General features: G+C 42.9%; 1 protein-coding gene, 2 long non-coding RNA genes and 1 pseudogene across 6 annotated transcripts; 2 read left to right on the plus strand and 2 right to left on the minus strand.

Moving 5' to 3' along the window:
- The first annotated feature begins 904 nt into the window (after positions 1–904).
- LOC113615289 (uncharacterized) lies at positions 905–2,525 on the plus strand. Its single transcript, XR_003430955.1, has 4 exons — positions 905–1,185; positions 1,263–1,326; positions 1,953–2,184; positions 2,365–2,525. It is a non-coding gene; the product is annotated as an uncharacterized LOC113615289 (long non-coding RNA).
- A 14-nt stretch (positions 2,526–2,539) lies between these two features.
- Positions 2,540–3,878, plus strand: LOC113615290 (uncharacterized). The gene is made up of 3 exons (XR_003430956.1): positions 2,540–2,600; positions 2,728–2,795; positions 3,615–3,878. It is a non-coding gene; the product is annotated as an uncharacterized LOC113615290 (long non-coding RNA).
- On the minus strand, positions 2,631–7,207 carry LOC113615288 (transcription elongation factor A protein-like 3; annotated as a pseudogene).
- Positions 7,208–12,317: 5,110 nt separating this feature from the next.
- On the minus strand, positions 12,318–15,469 carry LOC113615287 (transcription elongation factor A protein-like 4). Of its 4 annotated transcripts, none has more exons than XM_027097509.1 (3): positions 15,243–15,469; positions 14,668–14,740; positions 12,318–14,300 (listed from the first exon to the last, which is right to left on the minus strand). In XM_027097509.1, the coding sequence occupies exons 1-3, from the start codon at positions 15,275–15,277 to the stop codon at positions 13,635–13,637; spliced, it is 774 nt and encodes a 257-aa protein (XP_026953310.1). In that variant the 5' UTR covers positions 15,278–15,469; the 3' UTR covers positions 12,318–13,634. The 4 variants fall into 4 exon arrangements, with proteins under 4 accessions (XP_026953310.1, XP_026953315.1, XP_026953313.1 ...); XM_027097514.1 differs by having other exon boundaries at positions 15,319–15,458; XM_027097512.1 differs by having other exon boundaries at positions 12,318–14,305; positions 15,319–15,452.
- Positions 15,470–15,719: the final 250 nt, after the last annotated feature.

Raw genomic sequence — 15,719 nt, forward strand, 5'->3', positions numbered from 1 at the left:
ACCCTGAAATTCATCCAATTGGATGGTATTTGGAATTACCAAATAATTGGATGGTAATTGGCAATTAGGCCATGAAGGTGGAGCCCTCATGAATGGGATTAGTTTCATTATAAAAGAGGCCCAGAGAGCTTCCTTGCCCCTTCTGCCATGTGAAGACATCTGGTTATGAACCAGGAATCTGACCCTCACTAGACACCAGATCTGCCAGCATCCTGATCGTGGGCTTCCCAGACTCCAGAACTATGAGAAATTCCAGTTTGTGGTATTTTTGTTATAGCAGCCCAAACTGATCAAGACAACATTCAATTGTTCCAGCATCATCTCTTGAAAAGTCTCCACTGAATTCCTTTGGGTCCTTTTTAAAAAATGAAGTGACCATATATATGTGGGTCTACTTTTGGACTGTGTTTTATTCCATCAATCTATATGTTTGTCCTTATGCAAATACTACATAGTCTTGATTAATGTAGCTTTATAGTTAGCCCTGAAATCAGGTAGTGAGTCCTCTAACTTTGTTCCTTTGCTTTTCCATAAAACCTTTAGAATCGCAGTTTGCTGAGATTTCTAATGGGATGGCATTGAATTTATAGATCACTTTTGGAGAGAATTACCATATTAACACATTGAGTCTTCTGATCCATGAACACTGTATCTTTTTTAACTCAGGGCTCCTGATTCAATCAAAATTTATTAAGTATATGTGTCAAGTACAGTGTAAGGGATGTTAGGATGAATAAAAAAGTCTTTGGGGGCTTCCCTGGTGGCGCAGTGGTTGAGAGTCTGCCTGCCGATGTGGGGGACACGGGTTCGTGCCCCGGTCCGGGAGGATCCCACATGCCGCGGAGCGGCTGGGCCCGTGGGCCATGGCTGCTGAGCCTGCGCGTCCGGAGCCGGTGCTCCGCAAATGGGAGAGGCCACAACAGTGAGAGGCCCACATACCGCAAAAAAAAAAAAGTCTTTGGAAAAAGCAACATACTAGTGGGTTAAATAAAAATGCCTAACACTGAGAGTTTTTAATATTTTTAAGAGCACTGTTACACTTCTCAGTTGGAATTGGTTTGGAATGGGAAGGGATATTTTCAGCTTGAAACTCACTTGTGTAACCCTCTCTGATTACAAGTCCTTTGATTTTGTGTAGGAAGCCAACCAGGAGACTTTTTAGAGCGAAAACTCACACTAAGAAAGGTATGTAAATTTACATGTGGCTTCCCTGAGGTACTGTGGTGTGTAGTTCAAATAATCATCCACTGTCTCGTCCACAGATTTGTCTCAGGATACAACCCCTGGTGGACCCAAAATATATGAGTCAAGAGATAAGAAACTACTGTAAGCAAATATAAAATGAACTAAAAATATTAATGACTACTTTAAGAACTATGCAATATAGTGGAGCCCAAACAGCCCTGGGGCACTACCACCAGGATAGGTACAACTCTGAAGCTGGAAGAGGGGGTTAACCTACATTCCTATAGGAGTCAAATAGGGGCTTTGGCCCTTTGGGAACTATAGGGAATCAGAGGGGCTTTGTCACCATGAGGACTCCATCATATCAGTAGCTGTCAGCAGAGGGTACAGGGCACAACAGGAGTGCCCAACAGATACGGTAGTATCCAGATAAGAGTGGCAGTCTCTTCTCAGCTACTTGGACTTGTTCCTGGGCATAGATGAGACCTACTCTCAGCCCTCCCCTGAGTGTCTGACAAGGTCCAGGGTCCTACTGCTACAAAGGAGCCCACCCAACACAGGCAAGTTTTATTCCCATTTCGCAGATGACAAGACTGACCTTTAGAGCACTGGATCTGTTACAACTGTCAGGTTGATTCCTCTAGCTGAGTCCCAGAGGCAATGTTTTACTTAACATTTTACATTCTGACAACAGGAATTTTAAGTGTCTTCATTGCCCTCATAAGCTTACTGAACGTTTCAATTGTTTATCATGTGTTGATTTCTAGATTTTTTATTATGACAAACATAATCCATATCATTTAAGAAAAAGTGGAGATGAGTGAGCAAAGAAAAAAAGAATCATACATGTTGGGAGCCATAGGACGGTAGAGGACCCAGGAGAAGGTGTAGCAGCGCCCACTGACATGGTTACAACTAGGGAAAGACAGGGGATGGGCACACCTTCAGGCGAATGGCATGGAGGTACCATCAGGCGATTGGATTCATTTTTGAGTGCAGGTGAGACCTATTTTCTGGCTACCATGCAGGAAAAAACCGTTGCCTCCTTTTTAGTGCAAACATTTTCAGAGTTTTCTCTGTGCACAAATGTATTGTGCAAATGTTTATATTTTTACAAAATTGGGCTGATACTATATATTCGGTTCTGAAAACTGTTTTTTCTTTATTGTTGTTTTACAGTGTACCATGAACATCTCCTCCATGCACATGGGTGAAAATCCCCTACTGAAACACAGAGAGCACTGTAGTTGGATCAAAAGGCTGCTGGTAACGAGAGTGACACCTAAAGCAAAGAATCAGCTTAAGGTTAAAGCACATAGCCTGGCAAATGCCTGCCAGGGAAAGCAGGGTCAGTGATATTCTCATCAGAGGAGTCAGAATTGAAGGCCAAAGGCATTAAAGATATGGGATACCATGTAAGCGCCTCTGGCCCCTACCTCCGCCCCTCATTCCCCTGACACCCCGTTGGCCCCTTGGGGTGAATGGATCCTGTACATCTCTTTGCATCCAATGAAAGTCACCCATTTTCTGTCTTTTCCTTAGCTCTTCCTGAGCCCTTGACATAGCTGCACATTCTGTCATCATCTCCTCACTGCCCAGATGCCTTTCCTGTAAGTTGTTCTGATAGTCCTTGGGGGAATCGTCCGTCCCCCTGTCCGTTTTTCTTTTTGCTTTCCGGGGCACATAGTCTTCAGAGGTGCACTTTTCGGCAGCCCGCGGCTGACTCTCTGGCTTTGCCTGGGATTCCAGCTTGCGCTCACCGTGTGGTTTTCCCTCAGCTTCGGACTTGTCCTGCTTTTCTCTCTTCCTCTCATCTTCTGGTTGTCCCTGGTCTTCTGGCCGTCCCTCATTCTGGAGCTCTCCCTCGTGTTCTGACTTCCCCTCCACTTCTGGCTTTTCTTCCTCATCTGACTTTCCTTGATTTTCAGGCTTTACTTCATTTTCTGGCTTTCCTTCGCTTTCCAGCTTTCCTTCATTTTCATTGCAGAGTTTTTCCATGTTGAGATGTCCCCTCGTTTTCCTGTCCTGGGGGATGGGATGTGGTGGGGTGGGGGGAGAGAGACAAGAGGAAAGGAGGGAGACTGAGGCCTTGGGGGTGGAATGCAGGTCCGGATAGTACTGGCATCTCACCCTTGTCAGCGTTCCCCTGACCTGGCCCAGCCTAGTGTGCCTTCTGGCCACCCTTTACCCCACCATTCCTCCTGCACTGAGAGCCAACCATTTCCCTGGCAGGCCCTGCTACCTTGTACCATCCTTCAGCGTGGCAGAAAGTGTGTATATTATATATGGGGGGGATGGGCAGTGGGGCCCTCAAATTCTGCCCAAGCTGTGCCCTCCACACCCAGCCCCCAGCTCTGTGCCTGTCCAGTGCCTCTCCCTCCTTCCGCTGACCTGCAGGGATTCTGGAAAGGTTCCTCCTCCTTTTCTAGCCTTGCAGAGTGCTGAGAACAGACACGCAGACCAGCAGACAGGAGACAGAGAGGGGCTGCACGGTCAGTGGACTGAAGTCCCTTTCCTGAATTTGGGCCCTCCTCATCCAACGTTTCCTCCCCCACCTCCCCTGCATCCAAGCCGCCATTACTTTTCAGGCCTCAGGCACCAGACCAGGATGCTTTCCAAACTATTTTGGATCTCTGGGTCTTCCTCCCGTGCAAGCAACCTGCCCCACCCCCAACCCTTTACGCTGAGGTCAATATTTCCTCCTGGGTGGAGAGGGTGAAAGGGAGTTATTTTCAGAATTTGTCTACGTTTCACTGTCGCACTGCGGGGGCGCACTCCCCCCCCCCATTTCAGGCTAGAAAATGGATGGAGGGCGCAGAGGAGGGGCGTCGAAGAGGCGGCAGGGCCAGTTGCAGGGTCCTTCCTCCCCACCTGCCCACACCACGCCCCGTGCCCCTCCTCACCCATCTCGGGACCCCTTCCCCTCTCCCCGCTGCTCCCGGATCCTAGTCCCATCCGCTTCCACCCCCACCCCGGGCCGCCAGCAGCGCCCACCTTCACACTGACCTGCAGCGCCCGAGCCGGGCCTGCGCCTCCTCTGGCTCGCCTAAGCCCGCTTGCCCCTCGCTCGCCACCCGGACAGCTCCGGGAGCTGGTTCCGCGCGGGCGACAGGACCAGACCTCGGGGCTGGGGGGGTGGGACGCGGGGGCTGCTGCCCACGTTGGCGCCCTGCCGGTCACGTGAGCGCCGCGTCACCCGAGCCCGGTTTCCCCCCGCCCCGCCCCCTCACCTACATCCCACAGGGACCGGACAGCTGCGGACGGGCTGCGGGGTGGTGTGTGTGGAAAAGGGGGAGTTACCAACAGAGCAGGTGGGGGGAGGCTTCCTGACTGCAGGTGCTTTACCTGGTGCCTCTCAGGTCCTCGCTCAGCATCCCTCTGAGATGCCCTTTATCCCCAGTTGTGCCAGCTGATTGCAGGGAGGGTACCCGACTTCTCCAGGAGCGCTCCACACGGAGCCTCACAACCCGTTTTCAAGACCAGCTCCGTCTGACTCCAGAGCCCTGGTGGTGGTGCCCGCCAGGTAGCTGCGCTGCCTCCTTGAGTAGCAGCTACGTCCAGAGCCTCTGCTCTCCTCAGTCCATGTGTCCTCGCTCCCTGGCTGATCTCTGTTCATTTCCCTCTAAACACAGATGATTTCCTAATCTACATATCCAGGTTATTCCCTCCCTTGAGTCTCAGACCCATTTTGCTTTCCCACCAGCAATATAGGAGAGTGCTTATTTCCCCACACACTTTTCAACATAGCGTGTGACATACTTTCTACTTTTCACTAATATGATAGGTGAGAAGTATTATATCGATGGCATTCCTGTTTAACAACAGTTTAATAAATATCATTGTGAATTGTCTGTTCATGTCTTTTCCACATTTTTCTATTGGGTTGTTGGTCCTTCACACTTTTCAAGTGTTCTTTATACATTAACTATATTAGGCCTTTATCTGTTATATAAGTTGCAAATATTTACTTCCAGTTTGTTAGTTGCCTTTTGACTTTATGATGTATTTCTGCCATGCATTAAAAAAAGTAGTCACATTTATTAGACTTTTATTGCATCTAGATTTTGATTCATAGTTAAGAACGCTTTTCCTATATGAGGTGAAAGAAGAATTCACCATGTCTTCTTTTAATACTCATAAGGTTAGCTGTATTTGTCTTGAGGTCATCTGTGGTTAAGGAATAAAGGTTAAGGAATAAACCAGTGTCAAAGTGAGTTGAATATTCAGCAGACTCAAAGCACTAGAGTAACAAAAATCAAAGCCCAAGGCTTATTAAAAGGGGAGGGGTTTCTTAGGAACTTCAAATGTTTCACTTTAAGGGTAACTGTAAACTGAAAATAAACTAGCCCTCACAAAGTTTTTTCGCTTGGCTTTGCAACATCTAGGTGGACTAGTAAAGTTTAAGTTTTGAGTATAGATTGAGGTGGTTTTAGACAGGAAGCATCCTTACAGACCTGACCAATGCAAACAAAATCTCTGGAGGAAGATTCCATCATCCTAGGCCTCAAATTATTTCAACAAACAGTTGTTTAAATACAATGCCCATACACAAAGATAAGCAGCAACACGAAGATAAAACCCATCATAGGTAAAAAGCACCAGAGAGAATAGACAACACAAACAGATCCATTAGCTTTGAATTATTTGAGTTATCAGGTACAGACTACTAAACCACAATGCTTACTGTATTCAGATAAATAAAATCCAATCTTGAAAATTTCAACAGGGAACAAGAAATCAGAAAAAGTAGGGGGAAAAAACCCTCCAAAACTAAAAAGTAACTAAGCTGAAATTAGAAACTCAGTGGATGCCCTTAACAGCATATTAGATGCAGCCCAAGAGAGAATTAAAGAACTAGAAATTCTATTCAGATGAAATTATCCATAAGGCTGCATGGGTAGTCAAAAAGATGGAAAATACAGACAAGAGGGTACGATAAGGTCTGATGCATGTTTAATTGGAGTTCCAGAAGGAGAAGAGAAATGGAATTGTTCAGAGGCAATCTAAAGAATTAATGGCTGAGGATTATTCAAAATTGATGAAAGACATTGATCCATAGGATCCAAGGAGTCCAACAAATCCCAAACAGCATAAATAAAAAGAAACCCACATATAGAATGCATAATAGTGAACTTGCAGAGAATTCAAGACAAAGAGAAAAATCAAAAAGGTAGCCAAAAAAAAATAGAGTATGCCTCAAAAGGAACAAGTTAGGCTAATTACTAGCTTTGCAACAGCAATGATGAAAGCATGAATACGGTGAAATGACATCTTTAGTATCTTGAAAGAAAATCAATGCCAACCAAGAAATTAATAACCAGCAAAAATACCCTTCAAAAATGAAGGTGAAATAAAAGCTTTACAAATAAAAACAGAGAGAGTTTCCAGCAGCAGGCATAAACCAAAGTACGTACTGAATTCTACAGGGCATTTTTCAGATAACAGGAAAATGATCTCAGATGGAAGACTGGGGATGAAGAAAGGAATAAAAAGCAATTAAAAGGCTAAATATCTATATAAATTTAAGTCAATATTATATAAAATAATATTATCTTGTTAATTTATATTGACAACATAAGAGTCAAGAGAGCTAAAGTATTTAAAGTTTGGGCATTATCTAGGGAGTGTGTAGAAGTATAAATTAATATTGGTCAAGACTTTAATAAGTCAAGACTGTATGCTATAATTGCCAGATAACTATTAAGGAAGAGTAAGAGTGTAAAACTTCTAAGCTAATAGAGGGGTAAAAATAAGAAAATAACCAATCCTAAAGAAGAAAAAACTAACATAAATCAGGTGGGACATAGAGACAGAACTTGGTACAATGGTTATATCCAGTATTAATATCAGTAAGTATATTAAATGTAAATGGTGTACTTGAAACAATTAAAAAACAAGATTTTCAGACTGGAAAAAACCCAACTATGTACTATTTACAAAAGACTATCTGAAATATAAAGATACATAAGGACTGAAAGTAAAAGTACAGGGGAAAAAAACCATGAAAACACTAACCAAAAGAAAGACATTATAGTTAAATTAATAACAAAATAGGTAAGGAGTGTCACCTCATGATATTTAAAATTTGTATGCATTTATTAAATTGACCTCAAAATAAATAAAATAAAATTTAACAGAAATACAGGAGAATAAATAAATCCTCCATTTCAGTGTTAACACTCCTATCTAACTGTGTAAATAAAGTGTTGAAAGAAAAAAACACTAACTTAAAATTCTATACCCAGTGAAATAATCCTTCAAATGTGGAGGAGAAATAAAATACTTTCTCAGACAACAAAAAGTGATGGGATTCAGCATCAGCAAACCTTTCCTTCAGGAAATGTTAAAAGATTTTCTTCAGGCAGCAGAAAAATGATACAGGCCAACAACTCAGATCTACATAAAGGAAGAGCTATGGAAACGCAATAAATGAAAGTAAAATGAATTTTTTTTTCTTTTTTCTCTTTCTTTTTTTTTTTGCGGTATGCGGGCCTCTCACTGTTGTGGCCTCTCCCGTTGCAGAGCACAGGCTCCGGACGTGCAGGTTCAGTGGCCACGGCCCACGGGCCCAGCCGCTCCGCAGCATGTGGGATCTTCCCGGACCAGGGCACAAACCCGTGTCCCCTGCATCGTCAGGCGGACTCTCAACCACTGCGCCACCAGGGAAGCCCTTGTCTTATTCTTAATTGATATAAAAATAACTCTTTATCTAAAGTAATAATGTATTAAGTGACTGTAACAAATGGATGAATGAAATGAACATTCTGTAATAAGGTATCTGTACTACATATAAGTGAAGCAAAAGAGTGTTATTTGAAAGTGATCTTAGTTAAAAATGTAAACTCGAGGAAAATCATTGAAAATTCTTTTAAAGACATATAACTGATACACTAATAAGACAAGTGGAATCATGTAAAATACTCAATTAAAACTAGAGAAGGCAGGGGGGCTTCACTGGTGGCGTAATGGTTGAGAATCCGCCTACCAATTCAGGGGCCACGGGTTTGAGCCCTGGTCCGGAAGATCCCACATGCCGCAGAGCAACTAAGCCCATGCGCCACAACTACTGTGCCTGACCTCTAGAGCCTGCAAGCCACAGCTATTGAAGCCCATGCACCTAGAGCCCGTGCTCCTCAACAAGAGAAGCCACTGCAATGAGAAGCCCATGCACCGCAATGAAGAGTAGCCCCGACTCACTGCAACTAGAGAAAGCCCACGTGCAGCAATGAAGACTCAATGCAGTCAAAAATAAAAATAAAAAAATAAATAAATGTATTAAAAAAAAAACTAGAGAAGGCAGAAGAAGCCTCTGGCAACAAATAGAAAACAGTTATAAACATGGTTGATATTAAATCCAAATATATCAAGAATCATTTTAAATGTGAATGGTCTAAATACACCAATTAAAGATAGAAATTATCAGAGTGTATTAAAAAAACCCAACTATATATTGTGTACAAGAAGCCCACTTTAAATTTAAAGAGTGAGAGGTTAAAAGTAAAGCAACAGAGAAAGATCTTCACTAATCAGAAGAAACCTGGACAAAAAAAGAAAGCTGGGGTAGTTACATACATTCAGACAAAGCAGAACAAGGAAAATTATCAGAGATCAGAAGAGGCACTACATAATGATAGAGGGATCAATTCTGAGAAAAACACATAATAATCCTAAACGTGTATATGCACCTAACAAAAGTGTCATAATATATGAGGTAAAAACTGATAGAACTGAAAGGAGAAACTGACAAATCCATTATTAGAGTTGAAGACTTCAACGCCGCCATCCAGTAATTGACAGATTAAGCAGGCAGAATATCAATAAGGATATAGTCGAACAGTATTATCAATCAACTTGATTTAATTGACATTTATAGAACATTCCATCCAACATCAGAACATATTTATTTTCAAGCTCATATAGAACATTCACCAAGAGAGTCCTATTCTAGGTCATAAAACACACCTTAACAAATTTGAAAGAATAGAAATCATAAAAGTATGCTCTCAGTAGAATTAAACTAGAAATCAATAACAGGATAGATGGAAAACCCAAATATTTGGAAATTAAACAACACACTTCTAAATAACACATGAATCCAAGAAGAATTCTCAAGAAAAATGTAAAAATGCTTTGAACTAAATGAAAATACAACATATCAAAATCTTTGGGATGAATCAACAGTAGTGCTTAAAGGGAAATTTCTAGCTTAAATGCATATATGGAAAAGAAGAAGGTTCTAACATCAATAACCTACACTTTCTCTTCAGGAGACTAAAGAAAGAAGAGTAATTTAAGCCTAGAGCAAACAGGAAAAAAGAAATATTAGAGACAAAATCAAGGAAAGTGAAAACAGGAAAACAACAGAGGAAATCAACAAAACCAAAAGCTGGTTCTTTGAAAAGATAAATAAAACTGTTAAATCTCTTACCAGGGTAACCAAGAAAAAAAGAAAGAAGGCTCATATTAAAATATCAGAAGTGAAAGTGGGGTTATCACTCCTAATTCCATGGACATTATCTTCTTAATGAAGGAATACTATTAACAACTCTATGCCTACAAATTTGATAACTTAGATGAAATGGACTAATTACTCAAAAGGTACAAACTACTAAAACTCACACAAGGGGAAAAAGATAACCTGAATAATTCTGTACCTACTAAAGAAATTGAATCAATAATTAATAACCTTCCAAAGATAGAAATCACTAGGACCAAATTCTACCAAACATTTAAGGATCACCAGTAAACATTTAGAAATCACCAGTGAATTTTACCAAACATTTAAGTTAGAAATAATACCAATTCTCCACAATCCCTTCCATAAAACTGAAGTAGAGAACACTTGACTCATTCTGTGAAACCAATTATTACCCTAATTCCAAAACCAGATAAAATATACTACAAGAAAGCAAAACTAAAGACCAATATTTCTAATGAACGCATACAGAAAATCCTCAACAAAATATTATGAAATTGAATCCAATAACGTATAAAAAGTTAGGCACCAAACAAGTGAAATTTATTCTAGGTATTCAAGGCTGACTCAACATTTGAAAATCAATCAATATAATCCACCACATGTTAACAGACTAAAGAAGAAAAATCATATGATCTTTATTATTTGATGCAGAAAAAGCATTTGACAGAATCCAACACCCAATCATGATAAAAGCTCTCAAACTAGGATTAGAGGGGAACTTCCTCAATTTGATAAAGAATACAAGAAACTAACATTATACTTAGTGGTGAGAAAGTAGACACTTAACCCTAAGGTCAGGAACAGGCCAAGGGTGTCCTTTCTCATTGTTCCTATTAAACATCATACTGGAAGTCCTAGCTAGTGCAGTAAGACAAAAAAGGAAATAAAAAGTATACAGATTGGAATGGAGGAAATAAAACTATATTTGCAGATGACATGATGGTCTATGTAGAAAATGCCAAAGCATTGACAAACTCCTGGCCACAAGATCGCAGGATGTAAGTTAATATATAAAAGTTACTTGCTGGGACTTCCCTGCTGGCGCAGTGGTTGAGAGTCCGCCTGCCGATGCAGGGGACACGGGTTTGTGCCCCGGTCCGGGAAGATCCCACATGCCGCGGAGCGGCTGGGCCCGTGAGCCATGGCCACTGAGCTTGCGTGTCCGGAGCCTGTGCTCCGCAATGGGAGAGGCCACAACAGTGAGAGGCCCACGTACCGCAAAAAAAAAAAAAAAAGTTACTTGCTTTCCTATATACCAGTAATGAACAATTGGAATTTGATTATTTAAAAGTGCCATTTATAATAGCATTCCCACAACACAGGATGTGACAAAAGACTCTAAGTGTATCACAAATGCATGAAACAACTTCACTGAAAGGGATGGAAAAATCAGGCACTGGCATAGGTAACTTTGGAAATGAGTGGAGTCTGTAAGACTAAAGACAAAATTTTCTCTATATATATTTAAAAATATATAAAGACACATATATATACACATACATACATATATATGGAGAGACAGAGATGCATATATATGCATGGGTTATTATATACCCATATATCTTCTTTCTCTGTCTACCGAGAGGGCCTATAAACAATGATATCCCAATAGTAACGAGTACACCTAACACCCAAATCTTGGTTTTTAATACCATTCTCCAACCAAAGGTACCAGGGTTCCTTGGAGAAATGGCTGATTCTAGGACTTGGGCAGGAAATATGCAAGGTAAGACTAGAGCATCTTGTAGTGCCAGAAAGAGTTTTTTTAAAAAAGCACACACATACACAATGATGGAAGTATGTCAAATAGATCCAAGAGCCAACTGAAAGAGCTTCCAATGGCCAAAAGTGGAACAATTTGAGCAATGAAAGTATATAAAATAGTATTAGATTATAGTCCAAAGAATAAAATTAATGAGCCCATACTTATATAAATAAATTGAATATATTAATAAACGGGGGAGAAATCAAATATCCTATGCAGAATTCCAAATAAATGTTGGAGATACTCCATCCTCAAGGCGGTAACTTTGGAAATGAGGTAACTTTGAAATAACACCGCATTCTTTAAGTGTGGACTGTGCAGAGTGACTTTCTTCCAGAGTACAGTCTGGAAAGGGAGAAATAAAAGGGTAACTTTACCATGGAGAATCCTGACAAACACTACCTCAGCCAGGTGATCAACGTTAACATCAACAGGAATAATATTGATAGCATATATCCTTTATATGATGCCACTTTACCTGTGCGATCTTCTTCCCAGAAGCACTTAACACCTGTCTAACCACAAGAAAAAAATCAAGCAAACTAATATTGTGGTACATTATACAAAGTACCTGACCAGTACTTCTCAAGAACGTCAAGGCATAAGAAACAGGGCAAGTGTGAGAAACTGTCACAGCCAAGAGGAGCCTAAGGAGACATAATGACTAAATGTAAGGTGGTAACCTGGATAGGATCTTGGAACAGTAAAAGGACATTAGGGAAAAACTGAGGAAATATGAATAAAGTATGTACTTTGGTAAATAATAATGTATCAACATTGGTTCATTGTGACAAACACTTCAAACTAAAGTAAGCTGTTAATAATAGGCGATATTAGGTATGGGGTAAATGGAATCTATATATCTTTGCAATAATTCTGTAAATTTACAACTGTCCTAAAATAAAAGTTTATTTAAAGAAACACTATAAGCAAATAAAAGGCTAATGAAGAGCCAGAGGAAAAAAAATCACATAGGTAGATGGGTCTGCTGAAATGATAAGCCAGGGCTTAACAGGAATTTCCTAGGGGACAGCTCCTTCTAAGAAGAAAATGTCAGCAGACAAGAGATTAACAGGTGAGAATAGCACAGCATCTGGTCACTCAGATTTTTCTCCCGGCTCAATCTCCTGTATCTAAATCCAGTGGAGAGGGCTGTATGCAAAAACACAAACAAACCAACAAAAAACTTGGAAAGGTGTGTTTTATAAGACCTTCATAAATATCAAGGCCCAAGCGACAACTGGGTGCTACCCACCGGAGTTAGGGAAACTCTACTGTAGGTAGAGAATTCTCCACCCTTCTGTTGTGACACTGTGTTTCTTTAGTCCATCATGATCTCCAGCACATCAGCAGCAGTGGGGGCCTTAGGAGGGTACAGGACAAACTAGAAGAGGCACAGCGCCCAAGAGTCATGGCATTACACAGGGGAGAGTGACACCCACCTCTCAGCTGTCTGGATTTATTTATGGACACATGTGAGAGCTCCCTCAGCCCTCTCCCAAACATTTCATGGGGTTCTGGTCCTGCTAGTGCAGGAGAGAGGATAGGAGCCAGCCTAACACAGTTCACACACTCAACATCTCATCGGATATTCTCCACAGGCCTGGAAGGCAAGTTTTATCCCCAATTCACTGATGCTAAGACTCTCCCTTACAATAATGGATCTATAATAATTGCCAGGTTGACTCTTCCAGCTTTGAGTCCCAGAGGTAATGTGACTTTTACTTATCATTTCATGTCCTGACAACAGAAATTTTATGTGTCTCCACTGCCTTCGTAAGCCGAACAGTACTTTTGATTGCTTGGTATTGCTTTCCTATATTTTTTATCTTTCATTATTGTTATGATAAAAGTAATGTGTTTTTTAAAGAGAATATAAACAGATGAACAAAAAACAGAAAAAAATCACCCATAGATAACCACTGTTAATCTTTTAGTAGACACAGCTTTCCGAGTTTTTTCTGTACATGAATCACTAGGTATCTTTGTAGTTTTACAAAAATGGACTGATGCCGTATATATGGTTCTGGAAACTGGTTTTTTAAACATTTTACAATGCACCATAAACATTTTTCCATGCAATGGATGAAAATCTGCTACTGAAACACACAGGGCTGCAGTTGGATAAAGAGAGTGACACCTAAAGCATAGTATTAGCATAAGGTTAAATAAAGCATAGGGCCTTGCAAATGCCTGCCAGGGGCACTACACAAAAGGAATGTCTTCAAAGCCCCTTTGTGGGGCCCTGCAGCCACCCCTGAGTTCCCTTGGGCCCCTCGGGTGGAAGGGGTCCTGTAAACTTTTTTGCATCCACATAAACCCCCCCAATTTCTGTCTGGTTTTCTTCACCTCATCCTCCACCCTGGCCATCTCGTCAAATTCTCTTATCATCTCTTCATTGCTCAAATGCATATCGTGTATGGCCTCCTTGTATTCCTTGAGACACTGAGCCAGCCCCTTGTTGGTTTTTCTTTTGGCCTTCCTGGGTACATCATCCCCAGCTGGGCGCTTTCCTGCAGCCCTTGGTTCGCTGGCTGGCTTTTCTTCTTTTGGCTTTCCCTCGCTCACTGGCTTTCCCTCACTCTCTGGTTTTCCTTCTTTTGGTTTTCCCTCACTCACTGGCTTTCCTTCTTTTGGCTTTGACTCACTGTCTGGCTTTTCTTTATCCTTTAGTACTTCCTCATCTTCTGTCTTTCCCTTGAGATCTATCCTTCCCTTGTTTTCTAACTTTTCCTTGTCTTCCACAGTACAAGCTACTCCCGGCTTTCCCGCATCCGGTGGCTGTCCTTTGTTTTCCATCTTGCCTTGGTTCTCAGGCTTTCCTTCATTTTCACTGCAGAGTTTTTCCATGTTGAGTGTCCCTTCCTTTTCCTGTCCTGGGGATGGGGCAGGGGGAAGAGAAGACAAAGAGGAAACAAGGGAGACTGAGGGCTTGGGGATGGAATGCAGGTCCGGATAGTAGCAGTCGCTTCTCGCCCCTTGTCAGGGGTCCCCTGACCTGGCCCGGCCTTCCTAGTGTGCCTTCTGCCCACCCTTTACCCCACCATTCCTCGTGCACACGTGAGCCAACCATTTCCCAGACAGACCCTGCCATTTTTCCCTACGCTTGCTCAGCATGGCAGAGTGTGTGTAAATGTGTTGGGAAGTGGGCAGTGGGGCCCCCAATTCTGCCCGAGCCGTGCCCTCCACACTCCCCACCCCTCTGGGTCCCTGTCCAGTGCCCTCCTCCTTCACTGACCTGCGGGTATTCTGGACAGGTTCCTCCTCCTTCTCTAGCCCAGTAGAGCACTGGGAACAACAGACACGTACACCTGAAGACAGACAGGAGACCGGGAATGAGGCATCGGTGGATGCACAGGGACTCGGGTCCTTTTTCCGAATCCCGGTCCTCCTCATCCAACGTTTCCCTCCCCCACCTCCTCCGCCCCCACAGCACCCCAGCCGCCATTTCTGTTCACTCCTCTGGCGCCAGACCAGGATGTTTTCCAAACTAATTTTGGATCTCTGTGTCCTTCTCCCCCAGAGGAAACTCGCCCCCCCACCCTTGAGGTCAACTTTTACTCTGCGCACAGAGTGCCAGAAGGGGTTTATTTCCACTGTCTCACTGCTGGGGCACCCCCCAACTCATCATCTCCGGCTCCAAAATGGACGGAGGGTAGAGAAGAAGTGTGCAGAAAGGCGAATGGGTACTTGGGGTGTCCGCCTTCCCCACCCTCTGCCCAATGGCCGCTTGCTCCCCCTTAGCCGTTTTTCCCACCGCCATCTCTATCTACACTCTGGCCAGCTCCCCTCGACCCGGACCCCATCCCCAACCTTTTTCCTTTCCGCGCCCGTTCCTCCTCCCCCATTCCGATGTCACGCAGGCAGCGACGAGAGCTCTCACACTGACCTGAAAGAACCTGGAGCAACAATTAGGGGCGCCCAGACGGCTCCGGGTCCGACAGCAGGGAGGTAGAGCTGGCACCCGGACCGGTGCCCACTTCGGAGCCCGGCGGTCACGTGAGCGCTGCGTCACCCGAGCTCCGCCCTCGCACCCCGCCCACCAGCCGGAGTCTGCAAGCCGCCCACCGCCTCCCTCCGGCAGGTCCCCCAGCCAACCTCTCCCGGCCCTTTTGTCCTTTTCCTCTTCTTGAGAAGTTGGTCACAGAAAGAATTTTAATAAAAAACACAGAAGCTTTTATTAATGGGCTGGGCGGTCCGGGGGAGGAGTCTATAACGTTGCTCTTAAATTCCGTTGAGAGAACGTAGACTCACCAATGAAATCTTACGCATGTGAACTTTAATATTGTA

Source organism: Aethalodelphis obliquidens, unplaced genomic scaffold, assembly GCF_003676395.1.
Source record: "Aethalodelphis obliquidens isolate GAN/ISIS:26980383/991018 unplaced genomic scaffold, ASM367639v1 scaffold114, whole genome shotgun sequence".
Lineage (NCBI taxonomy): Eukaryota > Metazoa > Chordata > Mammalia > Artiodactyla > Delphinidae > Aethalodelphis > Aethalodelphis obliquidens.

Coding starts and splice junctions, on each gene's coding strand:
- LOC113615287 (XM_027097509.1), bottom strand. CDS start 15,277: ATGGGGGAGGAGGAACGGGCGCGGAAAGGAAAAAG. Junction 14,741..15,242: donor CGGGCGCGGAAAGGAAAAAG/GTTGGGGATGGG, acceptor GTCTGTCTTCAG/GTGTACGTGTCTGTTGTTCC. Junction 14,301..14,667: donor CCTGTCCAGAATACCCGCAG/GTCAGTGAAGGA, acceptor TCCCCAGGACAG/GAAAAGGAAGGGACACTCAA.